Genomic DNA, 25,893 nt, shown 5'->3' with positions numbered 1-25,893 from the left:
AATGGGCTGAATGACCTGCAGGGATTATGTGATTCTACTGCTTTAGCCATTTGTATATTGAGAAATGATTACTGTGGTGCTGGGGAATGTGGGATTTGAAGTGTCACTGCCCTCTGTCCATTCTCTTTCTGTCCCTCTGTCCATTTTCTCTCTCTTGACACCCACCCTCAGCCCCCAACCATTCTCTTTCCCCACCACCTGTTATTTCTTGTGCCTCCATCCCTCTTTGATTGCTGTATCAAGTCCTTCTAAGAAGAGAGAGACAGATGGTGATGACTCTACCTGGGAGATGGGGGTGCACGAGAAATGGCTGATCTTTAACATTGAGAATAGCTACTCAGAAACAACATTAAAGCATGTTCAATTCTATTTTTAAAAAAGCTGCAGGCATCTTTCGGAAACTTGTGTTGAAATATGTGCAATTTGGCCACAGTTGAGGACAGGCTGTAAGGGGTGAGTTGCCTATTCTAATATTGTGAAATTGGTTCTATGTAGAAATAGTCATGGAGCATGGAATGAAACAGTTTGGTCTGTGCCGACCAGATATCCTAAATTATTCTATTCCTATTTGCAAACACTTGGCCCAAACCCCTTTAAACCTTCCGATTCGTACACCCATCCAGATGCCTTTTAAAAGTTGTAATTGTACCAGCCTCCACTCCAGCAGCTCATTCAATACATTTACCATCCTCTGCGTGAAACAAGTTGCCCCTTAGGTCCATTTAAACCTTTCCCCACTCACCCTAAACTAATGTCCTCTAGTTCTGGCATTTCTTGAGGCACATTAAATGTCACACGTTTTTTCTAATCCTTTGGTGCCTCATCTTTCCCCACTCAACCTAAACCTATGCCCTCCAGTTTGTGGCTCCCCGAACCGAGGGAAAAGAAATACACAAGTTAAGCAGCCAGGCAAAATGCAAAAGGAGTACAATGTCGAGCCGAGGGGGTTGGGGGAAGGAAATTGTGATTCAACTTTTTTTCCTCCGATTGGCATTTGGACACTTCAAATCTGTCAGGAACGTTAAGCATTTCTGAAGAGCATAATGCGCATGCCCCTCGGTGTCATCAAGCACTGCGCATGTCCGCTGGTGTCAGCAAAAGACTGTGCATGCTCCTGGTTGTACGCACAAACGACTCATTACCTACTTTTAATGGACCAATAGGGAACTCGGGAGGACCGGAAGGAATCTTGTCCTCCTCTCAATCAGAGCACCAGTATTTTCTGAATGCGGAAGTTGGACAATGAGCTTCTGAAGCAGCACTTGCTGCTGCTCCTGTCTCTCTGAATGAAGATTGAGCTTTACCCCAAACTGCAACTTTCTTCCTCTGTCCAACAACTGTGAGTAAGGCACTCTCTTTTCTCACCATCTGTTCCTTTTTTTCACTTTGGCGTTCAATTGTTGACTTGCAACAACTGAAAGGAATGGGAGTGAATTCAGGGTGGGGACAGAGTGTAGAAATATTGGTCGAGAGTGTGGTGCTGGAAAAGCATAGCAGGTCAGGCAGCAACCGAGGAGCAGGAAAATCGGGCAAAAGTCCTTCATCAGGAATTTTCCTGCTCCTTGGATGCTGCCTGACCTGCGTGCTTTTCCAGCACCACACTCTCGACTCTAATCTCCGGCATCTGCAGTACTCACTTGTCTAGAAATGTTGGTCCAGATCTGTGTCTCAATTGGCAAACAAATGGCAAATGCATGACCACAATGTGATAATATAGCCTTTGCTGTGGGACAACAAAAGCAGAAAGGAGGTGCATTGTTTTAATGGTGACATGTTGGGATATGGAGAAAGTGAGGAGTGCAGATGCTGGAGATCAGAGTTGACAAGTGTGGCCCTGGAAAAGAACAGCAGGTCAGAAAGCATCCAAGGACCAGGAGAGTCGACGTTTTGGACACGAGCCGTTCATCGGTAATGTTATGTGGATGTACAAAGAGGTTTCAGTGTCTTTCTACACCACTCAATACCCGTTGTCAGACAGGGGCACTAAGCAGTCAGCAGGGCAAGTGGTGTATTAGCAAAAGGAATTGAGTTCAGAAGTGGGGGGGGGGGGGGGGGGGCCTTCCTGTGGTTAGGGGGTCATTGAATATATTCAAGGCTGAATTCATCTGATTTTTGAACAACAATGAAGTGGATGGTTATGAGGGAACAGAAAAAATGGTTTTAAGAACAGTTACAGAATCGTACAGCACAGAAACAGATACTTGATTTCATTCTGACTATATTCCTAAACTAAACTAGTCCTACCTTGTTTGGCCTATATATCTCTGAGCCTTTCCTATTCATAAGAGCAGAAATTAAGCCATTCAGCCCACTGGATCTGCCCATACCATTCAATCACGTCTGAGAAGTGTCTCAGCCCCATTCTCCTGTTTTCTCCCTGTAACCCTCGATCCCCTTGATACTCAAGAACTGTTTCTGTCTCAGTGTTAAATATCCTCAGTTACCTGGCCTCCACAGCCTTCTGTGGCAATGAATTCCATCAGTTCACCACTCTCTGGCTGAAGAAATTTCTCCTAATCTCCGTTCTGAAAGGTCTTCCCTTTACTCTAAGGCTGTGCCCTCGGCTGCTAGTCTCTCCTTCCAATGGAAACATCTTCCCAACATCAACTTGTCCAGGCCATTGAGTATTCTGTTTGTTTCAATTAGATTCCCCTGAGTGTGGCCCTGTTAATCAGCATGAACCCAGACCCTTCGGGATGAGGTACAGCAGGGATTAGGTTCAACAAAGTGAGAATGGCGGGAGTTTGTGGGATGGAGATTTTGAGCTTCCAGGGAATAAGAAGTACAGAGAGTTCGCTATAAATTAGAATTGATTGGATGGGGCAATGGGCCAGGGAGTGGCAGATGGAGATTAATTTAGGGAAATGTGATGTTTGCATTTTGGTAAGGCAATCCAGGCAGGACAGTTAAGGGAGTGTTTCAGAACAAAGAGAACTTGGAGTGCAGGTTCATTGTTCCTTGAAAGTGCAGTCTCAGGTAGCCAGAATAGTGAAGAAGGCATTTTGTACGCTTTCCTTTATTAGTCAGAGCATTGAGTATCGGAGTTGGGAGGTCATGTTGTGGCTGTACAGGACATTGGTGAGGCCATTTTTAAAATACTGCATTCAATTCTGGTCTTCCTGCTACAGGAAAGATGGTGTGAAACTTTGAAAGGGGTCAGAAAAGACTTGAAAGGCTGTTGTCAGAGTTGGAGGGTTTGATCGACAGAGAGAGGCTGAATCGGTCAGGGATATTTTCCTGGAGCGTCAGATGCTCCGGGATGACCTTATAAATATTTATAAGGGGCGTGGATAGGGTGAATGCAAAACTAGAGAGCATATGTTTGAGGTGAGAGGGGAATGATTTAAAAGGGACATGAAGGGCAACTTGTTTCACGCAGAAGGTAGTGCATGTATTGAATGAGCTGTCATAGGAAGGGGTGGAGCCTGATACAATTACAGCATTTAAAAGGCATCTGGATGGGTACAAGAATAGGAACGGTTTAGAGGGATATGGGCCAAATGCTGGTAAATGGGACTAGATTAAGTTAGGATATCTGGGCAGCACATACGAGTTGGACTGAAGGGTCTGTTTCTGTGCTGTATGACTCTCTGGGTCTTTGGTGAAACCAGAAGTGTCATTGTGAAGACTGGACTTTCAAAGCAGCCTTCAAAGATGTTTTGTCCTTACTGGGAGCAGAAGAAGTTACAATGAAATCTTTCATTTATGAGACAGCACCTGAGTGAGTGAGTACATCTGAGATTTTGGTGGAAAGTGGGATTTCATGCACTGTGGGGATGAAACCCTACCCTATCCAGTCATTTCTGCTGGTGGGTGAGACCACTCAAGATTAGTTGGAGTAGATTTAGGTTTGAGAGGAGGAAGAACTGCTTTTCCCAGAGAATAGTGAATCTATGTAATTCTCTGCCCAGTAGAGGCAGCTTAATTAAGTATATTCAGGACACAGTTAGATGGGTTTTTGCATGGTAAAGGTACTAAGGGTAGTTGGGACAATGCAGGGAGGAGACGCTGAGACAATGGAGAGATCAGTCATGATCTCAATGAATGGCAAAGCAGACTCGACGGGCCAAATGACCTACTCCTGCTTCTATTACTATGAAACTCTAACCCTGCATTTCCCATGGCTAACCCACCTAACCTGCACATCTCTGGACACTATGGGCAATTTAGCATGGCCAATCCGAATCATGGCCAGTGAGCAATACAGTGCTGTGAAAAATGAACATCCGAGAACGACAGAAAGACATGGACAGTAAATGTACCAGCAATCAAAACTGGATTCGAAAGATCATAAAAATTGAAACCAAAAATGGTCTGTCTGAATGTGTGCTGCATTGCAGCAAAAGCGAATGAATTGACTGCACACATTAAAGGAAATAATTAAAATATGGGACTCCTTACAGAGATATGGCTCCAGGATGACAAGGATTGGATCCTCAATATTGAGGAGGTGATCAAATGGAAAGCAAGATAAAGATAGAGGGTTAGCACAGGTAATCAAAGCACTGATCACAGGGGAATCTGGTGTCAGCTCCGATTTCAGGTCCTGATTTCTCACCCCTCCTGGATTTCTGTTGATGCTTTGATCCTTTTTTTTTTACACCTTCCGGAGCAACAAGTCAATCCAGACCCACAATCTCCCAGCCAGTTAACCATCCAGACACCGAGTGTAGTCATAGCAGGGAATAAAACAAGAAATGTGAACCAAAATTAGAAATAACTAGGTGCTTGTGCTTAATATTGTTCAATAGGGAGTAAACCAAAAATACTATTCTCCCAGGATTCCTACAGTGCCTTATTTGAGGAATTCTCTCACCGTTACATCGAGCTATTAGTACCCACAATGATTTACAACAATATTTATACGAACAGAAAAAAAAAGTATCTTGTCAAATTGACATAGAGATATACAGCATGGAAACAGATCTTTTCTCTCTCTCATGCACACACATGCACAAGTCCATGGGGGTGAATTTGTGTTTGCCGAATGATATTTATTCTATTTTCCTCAAAATGCACAATCTGCAGGCAGTTAATACATGTAATATTTTGTAAATTTCACATTGGAAATAGAACCAGTCTGACTCTAGACTGGGATACAGACAGATTCTGACCTCACACCTTTAATGCATTGTTTGAGCTGAGGTGTCTCCTTTTGTTATAAAACCTTAGTTATCCTGAGAAGGTGCCTTACAGGAAGTTCTGGGATTTATATATTAATGATATCTGCAATCCATTGTAAAAGATGAAAGACTTAATGATCCAGGTTTGTTCAATATATCATTTCAATGCCAGGACACTAATGCTTTTCCAGAAATTCTGTGTCTTGTGATCTTACACTCCACAACCACCTGATGAAGGAGCAGCGCTCCAAATGCTAGTGCTTCCAGATAAACCCATTGGACGATAACCTGGTGTTGTGATTTTTAACTTTGTCCAGGTAAGGTGTGATTGGCCAGGTCAAATTACCCACAGTGCCCAGGGATGTGCAGGTTAGGGTGGTTTGGCGGTGCTAAATTACCCACAGTGCCCAGGGATGTGCAGGTTAGATGTATTAGTCAAGGGGTAAATGTCGAGCAATAGGGGTAAATGTAGAGCAATAGGAGTAGGGGAATGGGTGTGGTGAGGTTGCCATTCGGAGGTTGGAGTGGACTTGTTAGAACAGTGAGGTTTCTGTGAAGAGAAGGGATTTTTGTTAACTGTTCAGGAAGGGGGAGGAGGGGGGAAGCGGTGGGTGGAGTGCAGGGGGAGGAAATTTGTTCACTTGTAGCAACTGGAGTGAACCCAGGTAGGGAGCAGACTCAGGAAACTCAGATAGGTGTCTTAATTACCCGGGTAAGGAAGGTTGGAAGGATAGGGTGTTGCTGTTTTCCCTAGTGCGTCAGAGTGTGACGGGTAACCTGATAGACTTTTTTAAAATCATGAGGGGCATGGATTGGGTAAATAGACGAGGTATGGGATGGGGAGTCCAGAACTCGAGGGTAATAGATTTAAGGTGAGGGCTGGTGGGGGAGACTGCAAAGAGACCTAAGGGGCAACATTTTTACGCAGAAAATGGTGGATGTATGGAATGAGCTGCCAAAGGAAGTGGTGAAGGCTGGTACAATGACAACATTTAAAAGTCATCAGCCTGAGTGTATGAAAAGGAAGGGTTCAAAGGGATATGGGCAAAACGCTGGCAAATGGGACGAGATTAATTTTGGATATCTGGTTGGGCACAGAAGAATTTGACTGAAGTGTCTGTTTCTGTGCTGTACATCTCGATGACTCTGGCTTTCCACAAATGTTTGTCATGTCTGTATGTTCAGTTTCTCTCTGGTGGCAGTGTCAATGCCTTGATGGCTCATTTTGCTTTCCACCCCCCCCCCCCCCCCAGTGGGACTGGATGAGAGACCCTACTATTGGAGTGCACTGAGTGTGGAGCCTGAAACAGTTATAAGGCCTGGGAAGAGGAATTCACGGAGGGGAGGAGCTCTACACGTATTGTGTGCGGTTGAAGCTTCGGCCATGGAGAAACCCAAGGAATCCTGCCCCATGGAGAAATCAGGTATCTGTGGAGCAGGATCAGAAGACACAGATTTTATAGCAAAAGATCACAGTGTCATGCAACTGATAGGATATATTGAACAAACCTAGATTGCTGTTAAGTCTTCCATCTTTTAGAATGGTTTGCAGCTTTCTGTTCATTAATATGTAAATCCCAGAACTACTTTTAATTCATGTTCTCAAGATGACTTAAGGTTTTATAAAAATAGTTGACATCTCAGCTCAGACAATGCATGAAAGGTGAGAGGTTCGGTCTGTCTGTATCCCAATCTTGAATCAGACTGGTTCTATTTCCAAAGTATGAGTTGATAAAATATTACATGGATTGATTGCCTTCATTAACTGCCTGCTGATTTTTCCACAAAAAGCACACATTGAATCTATCTGCAAATATAATACTGCAAATGCAAATTCATCCCATGGACTTGTATGTATGTGCATGCATGAGAGAGTAGTGTGAGTGAGTGTGTGTTTTTGCATGTGTGTATGATGGAGTATGAACCTGTGAGAGGGTGTGTGCAGTGGTGGATTTGTGTGTGTCTGAGAGAGACCATGTGTATGAGAGAGGGTCTGCGTGAGTGTGAGAGTGTGTAGGGTGTAGTTGCGTCACCCAAGGTTATCCTCATGGGTTCTGAACTTGGCCATCAACCTCTGCTCAGCCACTGGAAACAGTTAAGCAGTGACACAACACACAGCGGAGAGGACAGAGTGGCACTTGTCTCGCAGAAGGTGGGAGGATGCTCTGGATGCTATCATCCAGGGTAAACACACGGTGGAGGACCTTCGGCTCAGATAGATTCAGCTGGAAGCCAGGCTGCAGACACGGCGGTGGTGGTGGTGGGTGGGGGAGGGATCTTAACCAGACACTTTATTCTGGGAGATGGTCATTCCCCTCAGGACAGCCTTGGCTCAGGGATTGTCTCCATTCTCTGCAGTTGCCAGCAGGAGGCCAAATGATATTGGTGTCTGCCTGGTGCCAGGATTCAGGAACCGATAAGAAGAGGGAGAGAGAATGGATGGTGATGACTCTACCTGGGAAATGGCTTATTTTTAAAATTAAGAATAGCTAAAATGATATATTCAGGAACATTATTAAAGCGTGTTCAATTTTATAAAAAAGCTGCAGCCATCTTTTGAAACTCGCATTCAAATATGTGCAGTTAGGCCACAGGTGAGGACAGGCTATAATGGGTGAATGGCCTATTCCTAGTCTTGTGAAATTGGCTCAGACTATGTCAAAAAGAATCATACAATTGTAGAGCACAGAAACAAAGCCTTCGGTCCCGACTGACCAAATATCCTAAATTAACCTAGTCTCATTTGCCAGCACTTTGCCCATATCCCTGTTAACCTTCCTGTTCATGTCCCCATCCAGATACCTTATAAATGTTGTAATTGTACCACTTCCTCTGGCAGCTCGTTCAATTTACGCACCACTCTCTGCGTGAAACAAGTTGCCCCATAGGACGCTTTTAAGTTTTTCCCCCCCTCACCCTAAACTACTTCTACTTCTACTTCTAGATCTCCCCACCCCAGGGGAATACCTTGTCTATTTACATTATCTATGCCCCTCATGATTTTATAAACCTCTACCCCCTCAGCCTCCAATACTCCAGGGAAAACAGCTCCAGCCTTTTCAGCCTCTCCCTGTAGCTCCAAACCTAACAACATCCTTATAAGTCGTTTCTCAACCCTTTCAAGTTTCACAACATTCTTCCCACTGAGTGATCAATAGGCTGTGAACAATCTATTTTTGTTGGGGTGTAAGAAAGGGCATTTCTTAAGGCCAATTAACTTTCACACTGTTTTTCTTTCTAATCCGAGGTCACTCAAATCTTTCCCCATTTACCCTAAACCTATGCCCTCTCGTTTAGGATCCCAACCCTGGGGAAAAGATATACAAAAGGTGAGCAGCCAAACAAATGCAAAAGGGCTAAGAAGTCGAGCTACAGATGGGGAAAAGAAAGTGACTCCAGCCTTTTTTTCTCCTATTGGCATTTGGACACTTCAAATCCGTCAGTAATACCACCTTCCAGGATCTCCAGCGTCTCTGTGACAGCAACCACTGCGCATGCTCCTCGGAGTCAGCAAAAGAAACTACACCAGCTGCTCGGTGTCCGCGCACACGGCTCGCGCCCTTCTTTTGATGGACCAATGGGAAGCACTGGAGGACCGGAAGGAGGCTGATCCTCCTGCCAATCAGAGCGCCCCTATTGTCTGAATGCGGAAGTTGGAACATGAGCTTCGGAAGTTGCCGTTGTTGCTCCTCTCTGAATAAAGATTGAACTTCACCCCAGACTGCAACCTCATTCCTCTGTCCGACATCTGTGAGTACGGCACTCTCTTTTCTCACCCTATTTTCAATTTCTTTTCTAAGTTCTGAGCTTCAGTTGTTGACTTGCAGCAACTGAAAGGAAATGGGGTGAATCGGGGGTTGGGGGAACAGACTCTGCAAGCGTTGGTTCAGGTCTGTGGCTCCATTGGCAAACGCATCAACACAATGTAATGATTTTGCCTTTGCTGTGGAATAAAATGCAGAAAAAAAGGTGCATTGTTTAAATAGTGATATATTGGGCATGTGGAGAAAGTGAGGGCTGCACATGCTGGAGATTAGAGTCGAAAAGTGTGTTGCTGGAAAAGCACAGCAGGTCAGGCAGCATCTGAGGACCAGGATTGTTGGTGATTTGGACACGAGCCCTTCGTCAGGAACGATGTGTGGATGTACAAAGGGGCCTCAACATCCTTCCACACCAGTCACTGCCAGTTGTCAGACAGGTGTAGTAAGCAATCAGCAAGGCAAGTGGTACATTAGCAAGAGTTCAGAAGTTGGGAGGCTTTCTACGATCAGGCAGCCATTGAATATATTCAAGCCTGAGTTCATCTGATTTCTGAACCACAAAAAAGTGGATGGTGATGGGGGAAGGCAAAAATAATAGTTTTAAGACCAGTACAGAACAGTTACAGAGTCATACAGCTCAGAAACAGACACTTCAGTCCAACTAGTCCATGCTGAATATATTCACAAACTAAACTAGTCCCATGTAGTTTGGCCCATATCCCTCTGAACCTTTCCTACTCATGTACTTCTCCAAATGTCTTTTAAATGTTATTACTGTACCTATATCCACCACTTCCTTAGGACATTCATTCCACACACAAACCACTCTCCTCCAAAAAAAGGTGTTCCTCATGTCTTTTTTAAATCTTTCTCCTCTCTCCTTAAAAGTTTGCTCCCTAATCTTGAAACCCCTATCTGAAGGAAACAGCACCAGCCACTCACCTCATTGACACCCCTCTTGGTTTTATAAACTTCTCAACTTCCTGTGCTCCTGTGAAAAAAGTCCCAGCCTATCCACTTAGATGTAGGTATATTCATATCCAGTTATGATCTGTTCAGTGCTGGTGCATGCTCAAAAGACCAAATGGCTGACTCCTGCTCCCAATTCTCTCTCACTGTGTCCAACACAGCGAGAGACCATAAAACATAAGAACAGAAATTAGACCATTCAGCCCATCAGGTCTTCTCATACCACACAACTGTGGTTGATAAGTTTCTCAACCTCATTCTCCCACTTCCTCCCCGTAACCCTTGATCCCCTTGATACTCAAGAACCTATCTATCTCAGTCTTAAATACCCTCAGTGACCTAGCCTCCATAGCCTCATGTCGCAATAAATTCCACGGATTCACCACTCTCTGGCTGAAAAGATTCTCCCTTCCAAAAGGTCTTCCCTTTTCTAGTCTCTTTCAGGTCCTGGTCTCGCCCATCAATGGAAACATCTTCCCAATGCCCACTTTGTTTAGGCCTTTCAATGTTCTGTATGTTTCAATTATATCTCCCCTGAGTGTGAGTGTGGGGCTGTGTTATGGGCTAAACCAGACCACTCAAAACATTCTTAAGCAGGCAGCCCCAGACCATAACTTTGCAATTTGATTTGGTAAGTGTACAGTGAAAATTACCTGGAGTAAATTAGCTCAGTTGACTACTAGATTTTAAAACAGACAAAAATTTATTCACAAAATTACACAATGAAACACAAAGATCAGAATAAAGAACCCCTACAGAACTCAACCTTGCCAACTAGACTCAGTTATGCTGTTCTGAATATACACAACAGTCCCAATAAGCCAACTCCCTTTGAAAACCAGTACAAATGGAACACATGCTTATAGGTTGAAGTTGAGAGGCAGAAAAGAGAGAGATTTTCCACACAGCTCCCTGTTGAACTTCCAACCAGTTCAATACTGAACTAAAACTGCTCAGCTCACTCCCCTTGCTTTATACAGGTCAATTCTAAAACATGACCAATTTGGCCTAAAGTCACACCTGTTTACATATAAACAAAAGGCCTTTCAAATTCCCTTTCATCTCTGTTCAAACCAGACTGATCAGAACCCGGCCGGTTTATTACCTCTCTGAAAAAAGTCATGGACAGAGTCTCCTTGAGCCAGGGAAAAGCTTTTAGTCAAAAAAGGAACTAGCTTTGTGACACCTGTTAATCAGCATGAACCAGACCCTTCAGGATGAGGTACAGCAGGGATTAGGTTCAGCAAAGTGAGAACGGAGGGAGAGTGTGTGAGATGGAGATTTTCAGCTTCCAGGGAATAAGAGAAGAAAAAGAGTTTGCTGTAAATTAGAATTGATTGGATGGGCCAATGGACCGAGGAGTGGCAGATGGAGTTTAATTTAGAGAAATGTGAGGTGTTGCACTTTGGTCAAGCAATCCAGGCAGGACTGGCACCATGAAGGGGAGTGTCACAGAACAGAGAGATCTTGGAGTGCAGGTTCATGGGTCCTTGAAAGTGAGTCTTAGGAGGTCATGGAGTGGCTGTACAGGACATTGGTTAGGCCACTTTTAGAATACTGTGTTCAGTTCTGGTCTCCCTGCGACAGGAAAGATGTTGTGAAACTTTGAAAGGGTTCAGAAAGGATTTTCAAGGCTGTTGCCAGAGTTGGAGTGTTTAAGACAGGAAGAGGCTAAATAGGCCACTGAAAATTTTCTGTGGAGCATTGGAGGTTGAGGGGTGACCTTATAGATGTTTATAAGGGGCAGGAGAGGGTGAGTACCCAGGTTAGGGGAGTCCAAAACTGGACGGCATAGGTTTGTGGTGAGAGGGAATGAGTTAAAAGGGACCTGAGGAGCAACGTTTTCACAGAGGGTGATGGAGTCTGATATAATTACTACAAAATTTAAAAGGCATCTGGATGGGGATATGAAGAGGAAGGGTTTAGGGGGATATAGGCCAAATACTGGCAATTTATTTAGATTAATGTAGGATTTCTTGTTGACACAGATGAGTTGGGTTGAAGGGTCTGTTTCTGTGCTGTATGACTCTAATCATCTTCGGTGAAAGCAGAAGTGTTGTTATGAAGACTGGACTTTCAGAGCAGCTTTCAAAGATGTTTTGCCTTGACTGGGAACAGAAGTTGCAATTAAATCTTTTATTTATGAGACAGCAACTGAATGAGTGAATACATCTTGGAAAGTGAGAATTCATTGAACTGTGGGGATGAAGCCCTACCCTATCCAGTCATTTCTGCTGGTAGATGAGACTCTGACTCAAGATTAGGGGGAGTAGATTTAGGACAGAGATGAGGAGGAACTGCTTTTCCTGGAGAGTAGTGAATCTATGGAATTTTCTGCCAAGGAATCAGGAGAGGCAGCTTCATTAAGTATATTCAAGTCACAGTTGGATAGGTTTTTGCAATGGTAGAGGAATGAAGGGTAGTTGGGACAATGGAGGTAGGGGTAGCTGAGACGATGGATAGCTCAGCCATGAGCTTAATGAATGGCAGAGCAGGCTCGATGAGCCAATGGCCTACTCCTGCTTCTATTACTATGGAACTATAACCCTGCATTTCCCATGGCTAACCCATCGAACCTGCACATCCCCTGGACACTTTGGGCAATCTAGCATGGCCAATCCAAATCAAGGCCAGTGAGCAACGTCGTGATTGGAGAATTAACATCAGAGAATGATAGAAAGGGACAAGGAGAGTAAATATACCAGCGATTGAAACTGGATTCTAAAGATCACAAAAATTGAAACTAACACGGTGTGTCTGAATGTGTGCTGCATTGTAACAAAAGCGAATGAATTGACTGCACACATTGAAGAGAGTAATTATGATCTGTGACTCCTAACAGAGACATGGCTTCAGAATGACAAGGATTGGATCCTGAAAATTGAGGGGGTAGTCAAATGGAAAGCAAGATAATGGGAGAGGTGCTAATGAAAGCACTGATCACAGGGTAATCTGGTGTCAGCTCGGATGTCAGGTCCTGGTTTCTCTGTCCTCTGTTGATTTTCCTGTTCCAACAGAGTAAAATGTGGGTCTGCTCTCAGCTCTGCTGGATTTCTGCTGAAGCTTTGACATGACCCCCACCCCTTTACACCTTCTGGAACAATAAAACATTCAGTGAATTGAGACCCAACCCACAATCTCCCAGTCTCTCAAACTAATCAGACACAAGAGTGTAGTCATAGCATGGAATCAAACAAGAAAAATGAAACAAAGTTAAATATATAAGTGCTCGTGCTTAATTAGATTAGATTCCTATAGTATGGAAACAGGCCCCTCCACCCAAAAAGTCCACACTGACCCTCCGAAGAGTAACCCACCCAGACCCATTCCCCTACATTTATCCCTATATAATGCACCTAACATTATGGGCAATTTTGCATGACCAATTCACCTGACCTGCGCAACATTGGACTGTGGGAGGAAACGGGAGCACTCGGTGGAAACCCACTCAGACCCTGGGAGAATGTGCAAACTCCACACAGAATCAAACCCAGGTCCCTAGTGCTGTGAGGTAGCAGGACTAACCACTGAGCCACCATACTGCCCCCAATTAGGAAGTAAACCAGAAATAGAGCTTTCCCAGGATTCTTATACTCCCCTACTTGAGGAATACTCTCTCCCTTACATCTATTAGTACCCAGCTATGATTTACAACAATATTTACACCAATGTAAATAAAGCATCTGTTATCAAATAGACATAGAGATCTACAGCACGGAAAGAGACTTTTTCTCTCCCTCATGCATGCAGGCACACACGTGACTGACAGGAAGTTCTAGGATTTACATATTATTGTTACCTGCAACCCATTCTAAACGATGAAAGACTTAATCCAGGTCTGTTCAATATATCATTTCAGTGGCAGGACACTAATGTTTTTCCATGAATTCTGTGCCTTATGATCTTATTCTCCACAATCACCTGATGAAGGAGCAGCGCTGCTAACACCAGTCCTTCCAAATAAACCTGTTGGGTGTTTGATTTTTAACTTTGTCCAGGTTAGGTTGGATTGGCCAAGCTAAATTACCCGTAGTGCTCAGGGATGTGCATTAGTCAGGGCAATAGGGGGATGGGTGTAGGTGGGTTACCCTTCGGTGGGTCGGTACGGACTCCTTGGGCCGAGTGGTCTGCTTCCACACTCTGGGAATTCTCTGAAAGGAAGGGATTACTCTATTGCAAATTGCAGGGTAGCGCAGGCGCAGTGCGCGGTGCTGTTGTCGGTCTTTCCCCGCCCCCTCGCTTCATCTATGACGTCATAACGCGGAAGTGGCCCTGTCTGTTTCAGAGTGAAACTCCCTCCCTCTGGGCAGCTCTTCATCCTGGGAGGGAGTGGGGGGAAAATCTGTTCACTTGAAGGAACCGGAGTGATTCCAGGGAGGGGGCAGACTCTGCAAACTCAGGTATGTGTCTTAATTACCCGGGGGAGGAGGGACGGAGGGATGGGATGGGGCTGTTTTCCCTCCTGCGCCAGAGACTTAGGGGTGACCTTATAGACTTCTAGAAAAGCACGAGGGGCATGAATAGGGTAAATATACAAGGTCTTTTCCTTGGGATGGGGGAGTCCAGAACCAGAAAGTAATAGGTTTAAGGTGGGGGAAAGATTTAAAATGGACCTAAGGGGCAACTTTTTCATGCCGAATGTGATGTGTGTAAGGAATGAGCTGCCAGAGGAAATGGTGGATGCTGGCATCTGGATGGGTGTTTGATTAGGAAGGGTTCAGAGGGATATGGGCCAAGTACTGACAAATGAGACTAGATTGATTTTGGGTATCTGGTTGGCACGGAAGAGATTGACCAAAGGGTCTGTTTCTGTGCTGTGTATCTCTATGACTCTGGCTTTCTACTAACGTATGTACAGTTTCTCTCTGGTGTCGGTGTTAATGCTTTGATGTCTCCTTTCCCCCTCACTTCCCAGGGACGTTAATGTGAGAACAGACGGGGAGAGTGAGATGGTGCTTTCAATTTTGTGGAATAACTCAAGAAAAGAACGTTCCCCCAAAAGTAGAAATGCTTGTTCTGAATTTCTACCCTAGACTGACACTAATGACTTTTGTAATCTCTTTTTACAAAGTATTTGGCGATCTGAGGACGGAAGTTTCAAAATTAACAGATGAAGGGCTTATGCCTGAAATGTCGACTTTCCTGCTCCTCGGATGCTGCCTGACCAGATGTGCTTTTCCAGCACTGCACTTTTTGGCACTGACTGTCCAGTAACTACAGTCCTCACTTTGTTGTCAATGTCTGACAGTCATTCAATCCATTGAGACTGCAACAATTTTTGACTGTGATTCTGATTTTGACTGTGAGAAGGAGCAAAGCTTTTTGGTTCCTGTTTGAGTACGTTTTCAGCATCAGTGGGACTGGATAAAAGCCCATACTGTTGCAGCGCACTGAGTGTGGAGCCAGAAACAGTTATACAGCCTGGAAAGAGGAAATCACGGTGATGAAGGGCTCTACACGCATTTGTGTACAGCTGAAGCTTCGACCATGGAGAAACCTGAGGAATCCCATCCCGTGGAGGAATCGTGGAAGTGTGGCGACTGTGGGAAAGGCTTCCGTGCTCCATCTGCCTCCATCGGCGCAGTCACACCGGAGAGAGGCCATTCATCTGCCCCAGGTGTGAGAAGACCTTCAGCAATTCCTCCGCCCTACTGAGGCACCGATGGGTCCACACGGGGGAGAGGCCCTTCAGCTGCCCCGATTGCGGGAAGGACTTCAGCTATTCTTCTGACCTGAAGACCCACAGGCGGGTCCACACGGGGGTGAGGCCGTTCTCCTGCACTGTGTGTGGGAAGGCCTTCAGCACCTCCTCCACCCTACTGACCCACTGGCGGGTCCACACTGGGGAGAGACCATTCACTTGTTCCGAGTGCAGGAAGGGATTCTCTCAGGTGGGCAAGTTGCGGACGCACCAGCGGGTCCACACTGGGGAGAAGCCTTTCAGCTGCCCCGAGTGTGGGAAGGCCTTCAACGATTCCTCTGCCCTTCAGACCCACAAGTGGATCGACACACAGGAGAGGCCTTTCCCCTGCACAGATTGCGGCAAGATCTTCAGCAATTCCTCCACCCTGCTGAAGCACCAGCGTGTCCACACAGGGGAGAGGCCCTTCAGCTGTCCCAAGTGTGGGAAGGCCTTCAGCGATTCCTCCGCCCTGGTGAAACATCGGCGGGTCCACACGGGGGAGAGGCCCTTCAGCTGTCCTGAATGTGGGAAGGGCTTTACCCAGGCCGCCACCCTGCGGAGGCACCAAGGAGTTCACGTGCCATCGCAGGGGGATTGAAGGAACGACTGTCGAGTGCCATTATGGACTGGGCTATCAACCCAGTTCTGGAACTTCCAGGTTTGAATCCCACCGCAGCAGATAGCGGATTTGGAATTCGGTCAGAAATCTGGAGGTCAGAATCTAACAATGAAACCATCGGGCGGGGTCGGGGGGAAGCCCCATTCTGATTCAGTCACATCCTTTTTAGGGAAGGAAACTGCTGTTGTGGCTAAGGATTCACTCAGTCGTCCCAGCTGCATCCTTTACCTGGTCTGGCCGACACGTGACTGAGACCTACAGCAGTGTAGTTGACTCCACCTGTTTCCCCCAACTTCTTTTTCTCCCTGCCCATCTGCCGGGAGGGACTTACTTGGAGACAGGGTATGGGTTGAAATCGCTGAGTGAGGCAATACTTCTTCTGGGTTAAGGCTGTACCAAGGATCCAATTACAAAGGGACAAGTCAGTGGTGACCAACAGTAAAGAAAGTGGGGGGTGGCGGAGGGGTGCTTTGACCTTGAGCAGTTAAAAATCAGCTACGTTTTCAACACCTTTTTGCTGAGGTGATCTGGAGCTGTAACAAAGTTGGGTCGCAATCAAGGTAACCTGAACTTACTGCTGGGCTCAGACTTTGAAAGCTTTGAGCTCCAACAGGTTTTTGTTTTAAAGCTGCTCATTTCTTTCAGCCTCCTGTACTAAGTTTCCAATGCCATGTATCAGATGGAGCAGTGAATGAGTAGCTGGTATCATTAGAAATTGTAAAGTTTTCAGGAGTGTAGAGTGCCTTGTTTCATTGGCATTGTAAAGTTTACTGGCAGCACCGGGAGGTGTGGGCTGTGTTCACGAGATATGATGTGGAGATGCCAGCATTGGACTGGGGTGGATAAAGTTAAAAATCACACAACACCAGGTTATAGTCCAACTGGTTTCTTTGGAAGCACTAACTTTCGGAGCGCTGCTCCTTCATCAGGTAGCTGTGGAGCAGGATCATAAGACCCATGTTTTATAACAAAAATCACAGTGTCATGCAACTAATAGGATATATTGAACAAACCTAGAGTGCTGTTAAGCCATTCATCTTTTAGAATGGGTTGCAGGTTTTAGTTCGTTAATACGTAAATCCCAGAACTACTTTTAAGTCATAGTCTTGAGATGATTTAAGGTTTATTTTTTTAAAAAGTGATATCTTAGCTCAGACAATGCATTACAGGTGTGAACTTCGAGTCTATCAGTATCCCAATCTTGAATCAGACTGGTTCTATTTCCAAAATAGGAATTTATAAAATATTACATGGATTGACTGTCTGCAGATTGTGTTTTTTTGAGCAAAATTGAATGTATCTGCAAATATAATTCTGCCAATACAAATTCACCCCATAGAGTTGTGCGTGCATGAGAGAGTGTGATTGTGTGCATGTCAGTTTGTGCATGCGAGTGTGCGTAAGACTGTGTGAACATTTGGTAAAGTGTGAGTGTGATGGAGTACAAGCCAGTGAGTGTGTTCGGGGGGGTGGGGGGTGTGTGTACATGTATATGTCTGAGAGAGAGAGCGTGTGTATGAGAGAGGTATGAATAAAAGCGAGTGGTTGCGTTTTGCTAAGACAAGGGCAGGACTTGTACAGTTAATGGTAGGGCCCAGGGTCATGTTGTAAAACAGAGACATGGGGGAAGTTAAGGTACATAGTTCTTTGAAAGTTGCATCACTGCTAGACAGGGTGGTTAAGAAGGCACTCAGCAGCATTGCCTCCACTGTTCACACCATTGAGTTGGGACATCTTGTTGAGGTTGTACAGAATGTTGGTGAGACCACTTTCCAGGTACTGAGTACAGCTCTGGGTGATCCTGTAAGAGGAAGAATACTATTAGAGAGGGATTGGTAAAGATTTACCAGGACTGGAGGGTTTCAGTTGCAAGGAGAGGCTGGGACTTTTTTCACTAGAACACAGGAGGTTGAGGGGTGCGCTCATTGAGACTTATAAAATCATGGAGTGGAGATAAGGTGAATAGAAAGGGTCTTCTTAGTGTAGGGGAGCTCAAACGTAGGAGACTTTTTTTTAAGGTGTAAAGAGAGATGTAAAAGGAACCTGAGGAGCAACGTTTTGACAGAGGGTGGTTTACATGAGGAATGAACTTGCTGAGGAAGTGGTAGAGGCAGGGTCAGTTACAACGTTTAAATGACATTTGGATGGGGACATGAAACGAAAGGTTTAGAGGGATATGGGCCAAATACAGGCAAGTGGGACGAGTTCAGTTTGTGAATCCATGGATGATTTGGACCAAAGGGTCTGTTTCTGTGCTGTATACCTCTCTGAATCAGAAGTGATCTTATTGAAACCAGTAGAATTCTGAAAGGGGCTTGACAGGATAGATGCAGATAAAATGTGCCTTTGTTGGGGAGGGTCAAAGAATCCTGACCATGTGAAAGCAGGCCATTCGGCCCATCTATTCCACATTGGCTCTCCATATTGCTATCCATCCATACACACCCCCTTACTCCATATTTTCCATGGCTAATCCAACCTAACCTGCATATCTCTGGGCACTGTGGGTAATTTAGCACTGCCAATCCACCCTAATCTATAATTCACCTTCTCAAGAATGTAATTTAAGTACAGAGCTTTTCTAAGAAAAATGTCAGTCTGACTGGACATTGGGACACAAACAGAATTCACACCTCTGTTCAAAAAGCTCTGCATTTCAATGGCATTTTTGACAAGGTAATTAAAACCAAATTCTGGGATTAACAAACCAAAGAGCAGAAACCCATTCTAAAAGATGAAAGATTGAATCTAAAATTGTTTAATATATCACATTTCCATAATACTTGACTCCTTTTGACTATAAATTCCGTGATCATGATCTCCTTCTCCACAACCACCTGATGAAGGAACGGTGCTCCAAAAGCTAGTGTGCTTCCAAATAAACCTGTTAGATTATAACCTGGTGTTGTGTGATTTTTAACTTTGTCCATGGAAACTCAGAAGTTGTGGGACTTGTAACAGTTGTCATTTTGTGATCTGTTCCAAGTGAAATTTATCCTCTGCTCAGGCACAGGTGAACAGTGTGTTCTTTGACTTTGTGGATGACCGGGCTAGCAGTTATTAAATGCTTCTGTTAACCAGCAGAAGCAAACTGTAGATCAGCAATCGTTACTCAATAGTCCTGGTAATCCTGTTGGGTCAACAGAGAGAGAGAGGGAGAGGATGTCACATCTAAAGTGCATACAGAAAAGTTGTTTTGCTTGTTCAGTCAGTTCTGCACTCAGATGAGAGTAGATACTGCTTTTAATGGATCAGAATTAAACACTATGATGGAACACCTTAATTTCAAGGAATGCTGAAAGGGCAAATTGAACTGTAACCTTGAAGAGAGATGTTCTTCCATTTATAACCTTGGATAACCCAACTGAGACATTTTTACTGATCGCTCCAGAATCATTTTACTGCTGGATTTTTTTTCAGGGCAAATAATTTCTGGGAGAAAACTTCTATCCTGGGAAGGCAGGGAAATTTAAAGAAAAGGCTGTTAAAAGCATTTTAACTGGCCCTACAAGCTCTCATGGGACAGTGCATTTGCCATAAACATTTCAGAGAAACTCTGTCTAACTGTTGGACTGAAAATAGTTTCCCCATTGAATGTCAAACAGCTATTGAGAACATTGCACATTATAAAGTGTGTTCTTGAGGAATGGAGGAGGATTGAACTTGCCAACGTGAAGCACATTTTGCAGAGAGAGGAAATTTCTCAGGATTGAAGAGGTTAATAGAAGTCAACAATTGTCAAATTATTTCATGAAAAGTACAGCTGGTATGGGGAGATGACTGGGGATCACAGAAGAGGAGTATCTGTAATGAGCACATAGAAACAAACCCTTCAGTCCAGGCCAACCAGATATCCTAAAGTAATCTAGTGATCCATTTGTCAGCATTTGGCCCATATCCCTCTGATTCCTTCCTTATTCATATCCCCATCCAGATGCATTTTTTTCTTCGTTGGAGAATACTTGGGTGAGAGCCAAGATATTGCTATTGCTCATCCTTTCCACACTGTGCCTAACCTTCCCTTTGTGCTAATTGTAGCTGGAGAAGCCTGAAATCTGAAAAGGATTTCCTGAAAAAAAAACATTGATTCGAGGTTGAGCTCAGTGATGGATTTTCTAAAGCTTTGCTATTGTAGTTTTCAATTTGACAAAAAAAATTTCAGTCATTAATGTCCAAGATAGAGTAGATATTCATTTAAGATATAATTGAGATGTATATGTTCTTTACAATGTTTTTCCTTCATTACCAGTGATTGTCTGTCATTTGGTACATTGAGCATCATCTTTTTGTGATTCAACAGATATGATTTGAATTGAATTCTGTAAGATGGTTTTGTATTTTATTTAACTTTGTGTTAAAGATTTCCTTTTCCTGACTTTATTAAAATATCTTAATGTATTATAATGAAGCAGCTAATTTATTCTGAAATTATTTCAATTGCCGAATAATAGCTGCATAACTGTTGTAAATATTGACACCCAGGAAAGCTATTTTGTTTAATATATTTGTAAACATCTTATCAAAACTATAAAGTTTTTCATAGGAAATAAAATTTGCAGTCTTTTATTAAATGGTTGAAAGTAACTTTGCACTTAATTGCTCCGTTTGGGATTAAACATTGTGACTTTGATAAAAAAATAATCTTTCAGAGTTTATGGTGAGTGTATTAACAAACAAATGTTGCCATTTGCTCTTGAATTACCTCAAGCTCAATTTGAAATTCTTGAATGAGTTGAATAAGGGGTACACAGTGAATATTTATTGCACTTTGCTGAAATTCTCTGCACTGCCAATGTATTTAGTTAAATAAGATATGTATCTCTCCTGATAACTTTGTAATTCTTTGATATTTTATTTGTCAGTGCTCGTGCCCAAACATCCTAAAAAAAAACGTTTTGGCATTTGGTGAAGTTGTGAATTTTCAATCTGTTTCACAATTAAATGACACAACCAATCTAAAGATTAAATACATATCACAATCTCTTTGACGTTGTTACAATAGAAAGTCAACATGTAGAATTGCCAATGAAACATAAACCGTGGCTGCTCTTAATGTGGAAAGACTGAATATCAATTGAAATGATCAGAATTAGTCGACATGATGGCATTGTGCACAAACTGTGAGTAGTGTGAGTTCAGAATTTTTCTGATCACTTAATTCTGACATATGCAGTGATGGCAGCATCATAATCTGTTTTATTTGTTCATGGAATGAGAGGATCACTGGTAAAACCAGTATTTTTCATCATCCCTTAATTTCCCTTGAATATTGGGTGAGGATAAGATGAGGTTGAGTTGCAAGGCCTACTGGCTTACACTGTCCCCTGACAAAACAGAGACTTTGGGAGGAGAACAAAAATTGGAAGTTTACTTAAATATTGATGCTCCCATTTATCTCTCTCAGAAGGCAATTGTTTGGTCCATCAAATTTGTAATGGCTCTTTCGATAGAGTCATAGAGATGTACAGCACAGTATTCTTCCAATAACAGAGTGACCAGACCTGTACTCAGTACTCTAGAAGTGGCCTCACCAACATCCTGTACAACCTCAACATGATGTCCCAACTCCGATATGCAGTGGTGTGAACAATAAAGGCAATGGTGCTAAATACCTTCTTAACCACCCTGTCCACCAATGATGCAACTTTCAAGGAACTATGTATCTGAATGCCCCTCCACACCGACATTTCTCTGTTTCCCAACATGATCCAGCCCCGACCATTAACTGTACAAGTCCTGCCTTTCCTTGTTTTAGGAAAATGCAAGCCCTCACCTTTATTCATACCTCTCACAGCTAACCGATGAAGCAGCAGTGTTCCGAAAGCAAGTGCTTCCAAATAAACCTGTTGGATTATAACCTGGTGTTGTGTGAATTTTAACTTTGTCCACCCCAGTCCAATACCAGCTCCTCCATATCGTTTCTAATGAATACAGCCCACCCCTCCTGGTGCTGCCAGTAAGCTTTACAACGCTGATGTAACAACACAGTACCTGCACTCCTGAAACGTTTACAATTTCTAACGATACTAGCTCCTCATTCACTGCTCCATCTGATACACGACATTGGAAACTTAGTGCAGGAGGCTGAAAGAAATGAGGAGCTTTTAAACATTAACCTCCTGGAGCTCAAAGCTTTTAATGAGAGCTTGAGCCTGGCGGTAAGTTCAGGTAACCTTTATTGTGACATAACTTTGTTACAGCTTCCGATTCCCCAGTAAAGAGGCATGGAAAACGTAGCTGCTTTTTAAACAACTCTGGGTCAAAGTGCGCATACACCACCCCACCTTACTTCCTTTACTACTGGTTACCACCAAGTTGTCCCTTTGTAATTGGAACCTTGGTACAACCTTAATCCAGAGGAAGTATTACCTCACTCAGCAATTTCAACCCAGACCCTGTCTCCATGTAAGATTCTCCCAGCCCATCTGCTGAGGGAGGGTGGTTGGAGATTTGGGACAGTGTAGAGTCAACAAGACTGCTGTGGGTCTGGAGTCACCTGTTAGTGAGACCAGGTAAAGGATACAGCTAGGGTGACTGAGTGAATCCTTTCCTCAAAAGGATGTGAGTGAATGAGATGGGATTTCCACCTCCCCCACCATGAAAATGGTTTCATTTATAGATTCTGAACTCAAGATTTCCGACAGATTTCCAATTCCACCAACTGTCACAGCGGAATTCATACCTGGGAGTCCCCGGAACTGGGTTGATAGTCCAGTCAATAATGGCACTCGGCCATCACTCCTTCCCGAGTGCGGGAAGGGCTTTACTCGGGCCTCCACCCTGCTGACCCACCAGCGGGTCCTCACTGGGGAGAGGCCCTTCAGCTGCTCAGAGTGTGGGAAGGGTTTCACCCACTCCTGCCACCCACTCCTGCCACCTGTGGAGGCACCAGCGTGTTCACGTGCCATTGCAGGGGGTGTCAAAAATAGTTATGGGGGAAGGCAAGAAATATTTATTTTAATATTTTTATTCGAAACTGTTTCAAATCTCTCACAACACCTCTATATACAAAAGAGAACAATACCAAAATACAGAAAAATAGCAGTATGACAATATCATATTGTGATACTATTAATAATAAGCTACCTGTTATTTTACTAGAACAAACTTAGCTTAAACTAAACTACAATCAAATTGAATAAAAATAAAATGAAAAATAATTTAAGTTAATTTGAATTCTATCACATTACTTTATTCTATTTTGCTCACCACATCTCTATTAAGGCTCCCATCCATTGGAGCACCAGTTATTGTACCCGTATTCTTTTCACACAGCCTTGCCCTCCCAGGACCCCATGAGCGCCCAGACTGATTCCCACAACTATACCACAGCTCTAATTAATACTGCTGATCAGTCTGCATCAATATAATTGAGAAAGGGCTGCCACGTCTTGTAAAACTACTGTTTTGTGGTGCACCATATTTGTGAGGTCATCTTGTGGGCGGCACGGTGGCACAGTGGTTAGCACTGCTGCCTCACAGCGCCAGAGACCCAGGGTCAATTCCTGCCTCAGGCGACTGACTGTGTGGAATTTGCATGTTCTCCCCGTGTCTGCGTGGGTTTCCTCCGGGTGCTCCGGTTTCCTCCCACAGTCCAAAGATGTGCAGGTCAGGTGAATTGGCCATCCTAAATTGCCCGTAGTGTAGGTAAGGGGTAGATGTAGGGGTATGGGTGGGTTGCGCTTCGGCGGGGCGGTGTGGACCTGTTGGACCAAAGGGCCTGTTTCCACACTGTAAGTAATCTAATCTTGGGGGAGATGCTCCATCACTAGCATATGCCACCACATAAGCCCTGGGGGGTTTTCCAACATCCAATTCATTAAAATGTTCTTCCTTGCACAGTGCGTAAGAATGTTACACAGTCTGTTCCTGTGTTCTCTGACAGAAGGCAAATTTGGCAACCTGAGAAGAAGAAATACCGGATTCACTTTAACTTCAATCCCCCAGGATGTCCTTCAGCTCCCTTACTATAGCACTCCAGCATCTCTGGATCTTACAACATGACCAATAGCAGTGTGTGAGTGCTTATACTAATTTTACATTTGGGACGCCCTGGTGATGCTCCTCGCTTGAACTTAGCTGGCCTCTCTGGTGTCATATAAGCCCTGTGTAAAGTCTTCAATTGCATGCCCTGTGCTTTGTGACATATTGAAATTTTCCTTACATTTTCCCCTATATCTTGCCATACTTCTAATGAAATATCCTATCCTAGCTCCCGATTCCACATCCCCTAAGGTACGTTTACGTCCCTTCTGTAAATGATACAACGTACTAACTGAAAGAGCGCCTGTACATTAGAGTATTCTTTACTCCACATTTGACCTGTAATGCTGAGCCAGGAGTGTGGTCTTCCTCTGTATTTAATCCCTTAGCTGAAAGTACTGGAAAACATCCCTATTAGACAATGCATATTTCTGACTTAGCTAGCTAAATGACATCAAGACCTAACCCTTGAATAAATCTTCCCGAAAGGAGATTCCCTTATTCTCCCAAGACTGAAAGCCGGAGTCCATTGCCCCAGGTTTAAATCCTTGGGCTGCCACCAGTGGGGTAATCAGCGAGGTCTTCAGCCAATTGCCCTTGTCTTGCCTCATTATCCTCCAGGCTTTCACCGTATTTAAAATGATTGTACTCTTACACTGCTCAGTCTCGGAGTTCATCTTATCAATGAATATTAGATTAACGAGGGGACATCTCGACTGCAATGTTTCAACGTCAAGAAAAATCGACCCCGAGTCCCCCCCGTGCCCAGTCACCCACATATGCTAAGAAAGCGCTTATTTGATATCTCTTCAAGTCCAAAAGGTCCACTCCGCCTCACCCTGTGAGAGCTGCAATTCGGTAAACTTAATTAGGGGGTGCCTGTGACACCAAATAAAAGAACCAAGCCAACCATTGAGCCTCAGTAAGACTCATCTGGGGAGCAACAACAGGAGCATTCTCATGGGGTACAACAGGCGAGGAAGAACGTTCATTTTAATCAGAGATATTCGGCCTAACCATGATAACGGTAATCCATCCCATCGCTGCAAATCCTGCTTTATCCTCTCCAGTAATTGTACATAGTTAGCTTTATACAGCTGGTGGAAGGCAGGGATAATAAAAATTCCCAAATACAAAAACCCTTTTGACGACCATCTAAACAGGAACTACATTCCATCCTTCAGGTCAGGCACCTCCACTAATTCTTACCCCACCCCCCTCCCCCACCCCTCCCCAACGGCATGGCTTCTGATTTTGTAACGTTGATCCTGCAGCCCGAAAAACTGCCAAATAAATTAATTGTTTGAATCAATCGAGGAACGGACTCCTCCAAATTGGCCAAGAACAAAAGGACATCATCAACATACAGGGTAATCTTATGTTCCCCCATTCCCACTTCTGGCCCCACTATTTCAGGGTCCTTCCTGATAGCCTCAGCTAATGGCTCAATTGCCAAGGTAAATAGCAGCGGTGAAAGGACACCCCTGTCGACTACCTCTCCCAGGATTAAAGTTATCTGACTTAGTGCCGTTTGTGATGACTGCTGCCTTAGGATCATTACACAACACCACCACCCATCTAGCAAAGGTTGTCCCCAGACCAAAGCGCTTGAGGACCCCAAACAGGTATAGCCATTCTATCTGGTCAAATGCCTTTTCTGCATCTAGGCAGGCCATTGAACCCAGGATCAACCTTTGCTGGCATACCTGCACCATGTTCAGTACCCTCCTGATATTGTTGGAGGAGCTACGGCCT

General features: G+C 44.1%; 3 protein-coding genes across 3 annotated transcripts in view; 2 read left to right on the top strand and 1 right to left on the bottom strand.

Annotated features, from left to right (window-relative positions):
- LOC140461050 (uncharacterized) overlaps positions 1-20,521 on the top strand; it is a 47,481-nt gene extending 26,960 nt beyond the window's left edge. Inside the window, exon 5 of the mRNA XM_072555833.1 lies at positions 15,356-20,521. Within this exon, the coding sequence (XP_072411934.1) occupies positions 15,356-16,134 (779 nt within the window). The 3' untranslated portion in view covers positions 16,135-20,521. The remainder of the gene's footprint in view (positions 1-15,355) is intronic.
- LOC140460630 (uncharacterized) overlaps positions 1-25,893 on the top strand; it is a 569,010-nt gene that overhangs the window by 116,911 nt on the left and 426,206 nt on the right. The window lies entirely within an intron of this gene.
- Positions 1-25,893, bottom strand: part of LOC140460632 (uncharacterized) — a 1,198,404-nt gene that overhangs the window by 948,030 nt on the left and 224,481 nt on the right. The window lies entirely within an intron of this gene.

The sequence above is a fragment of the Chiloscyllium punctatum genome, chromosome 36 (assembly GCF_047496795.1).
Source record: "Chiloscyllium punctatum isolate Juve2018m chromosome 36, sChiPun1.3, whole genome shotgun sequence".
Lineage (NCBI taxonomy): Eukaryota > Metazoa > Chordata > Chondrichthyes > Orectolobiformes > Hemiscylliidae > Chiloscyllium > Chiloscyllium punctatum.
Note: the sequence above shows the minus strand (reverse complement) of the source record. Positions and strands in the feature narration are given on the sequence as shown.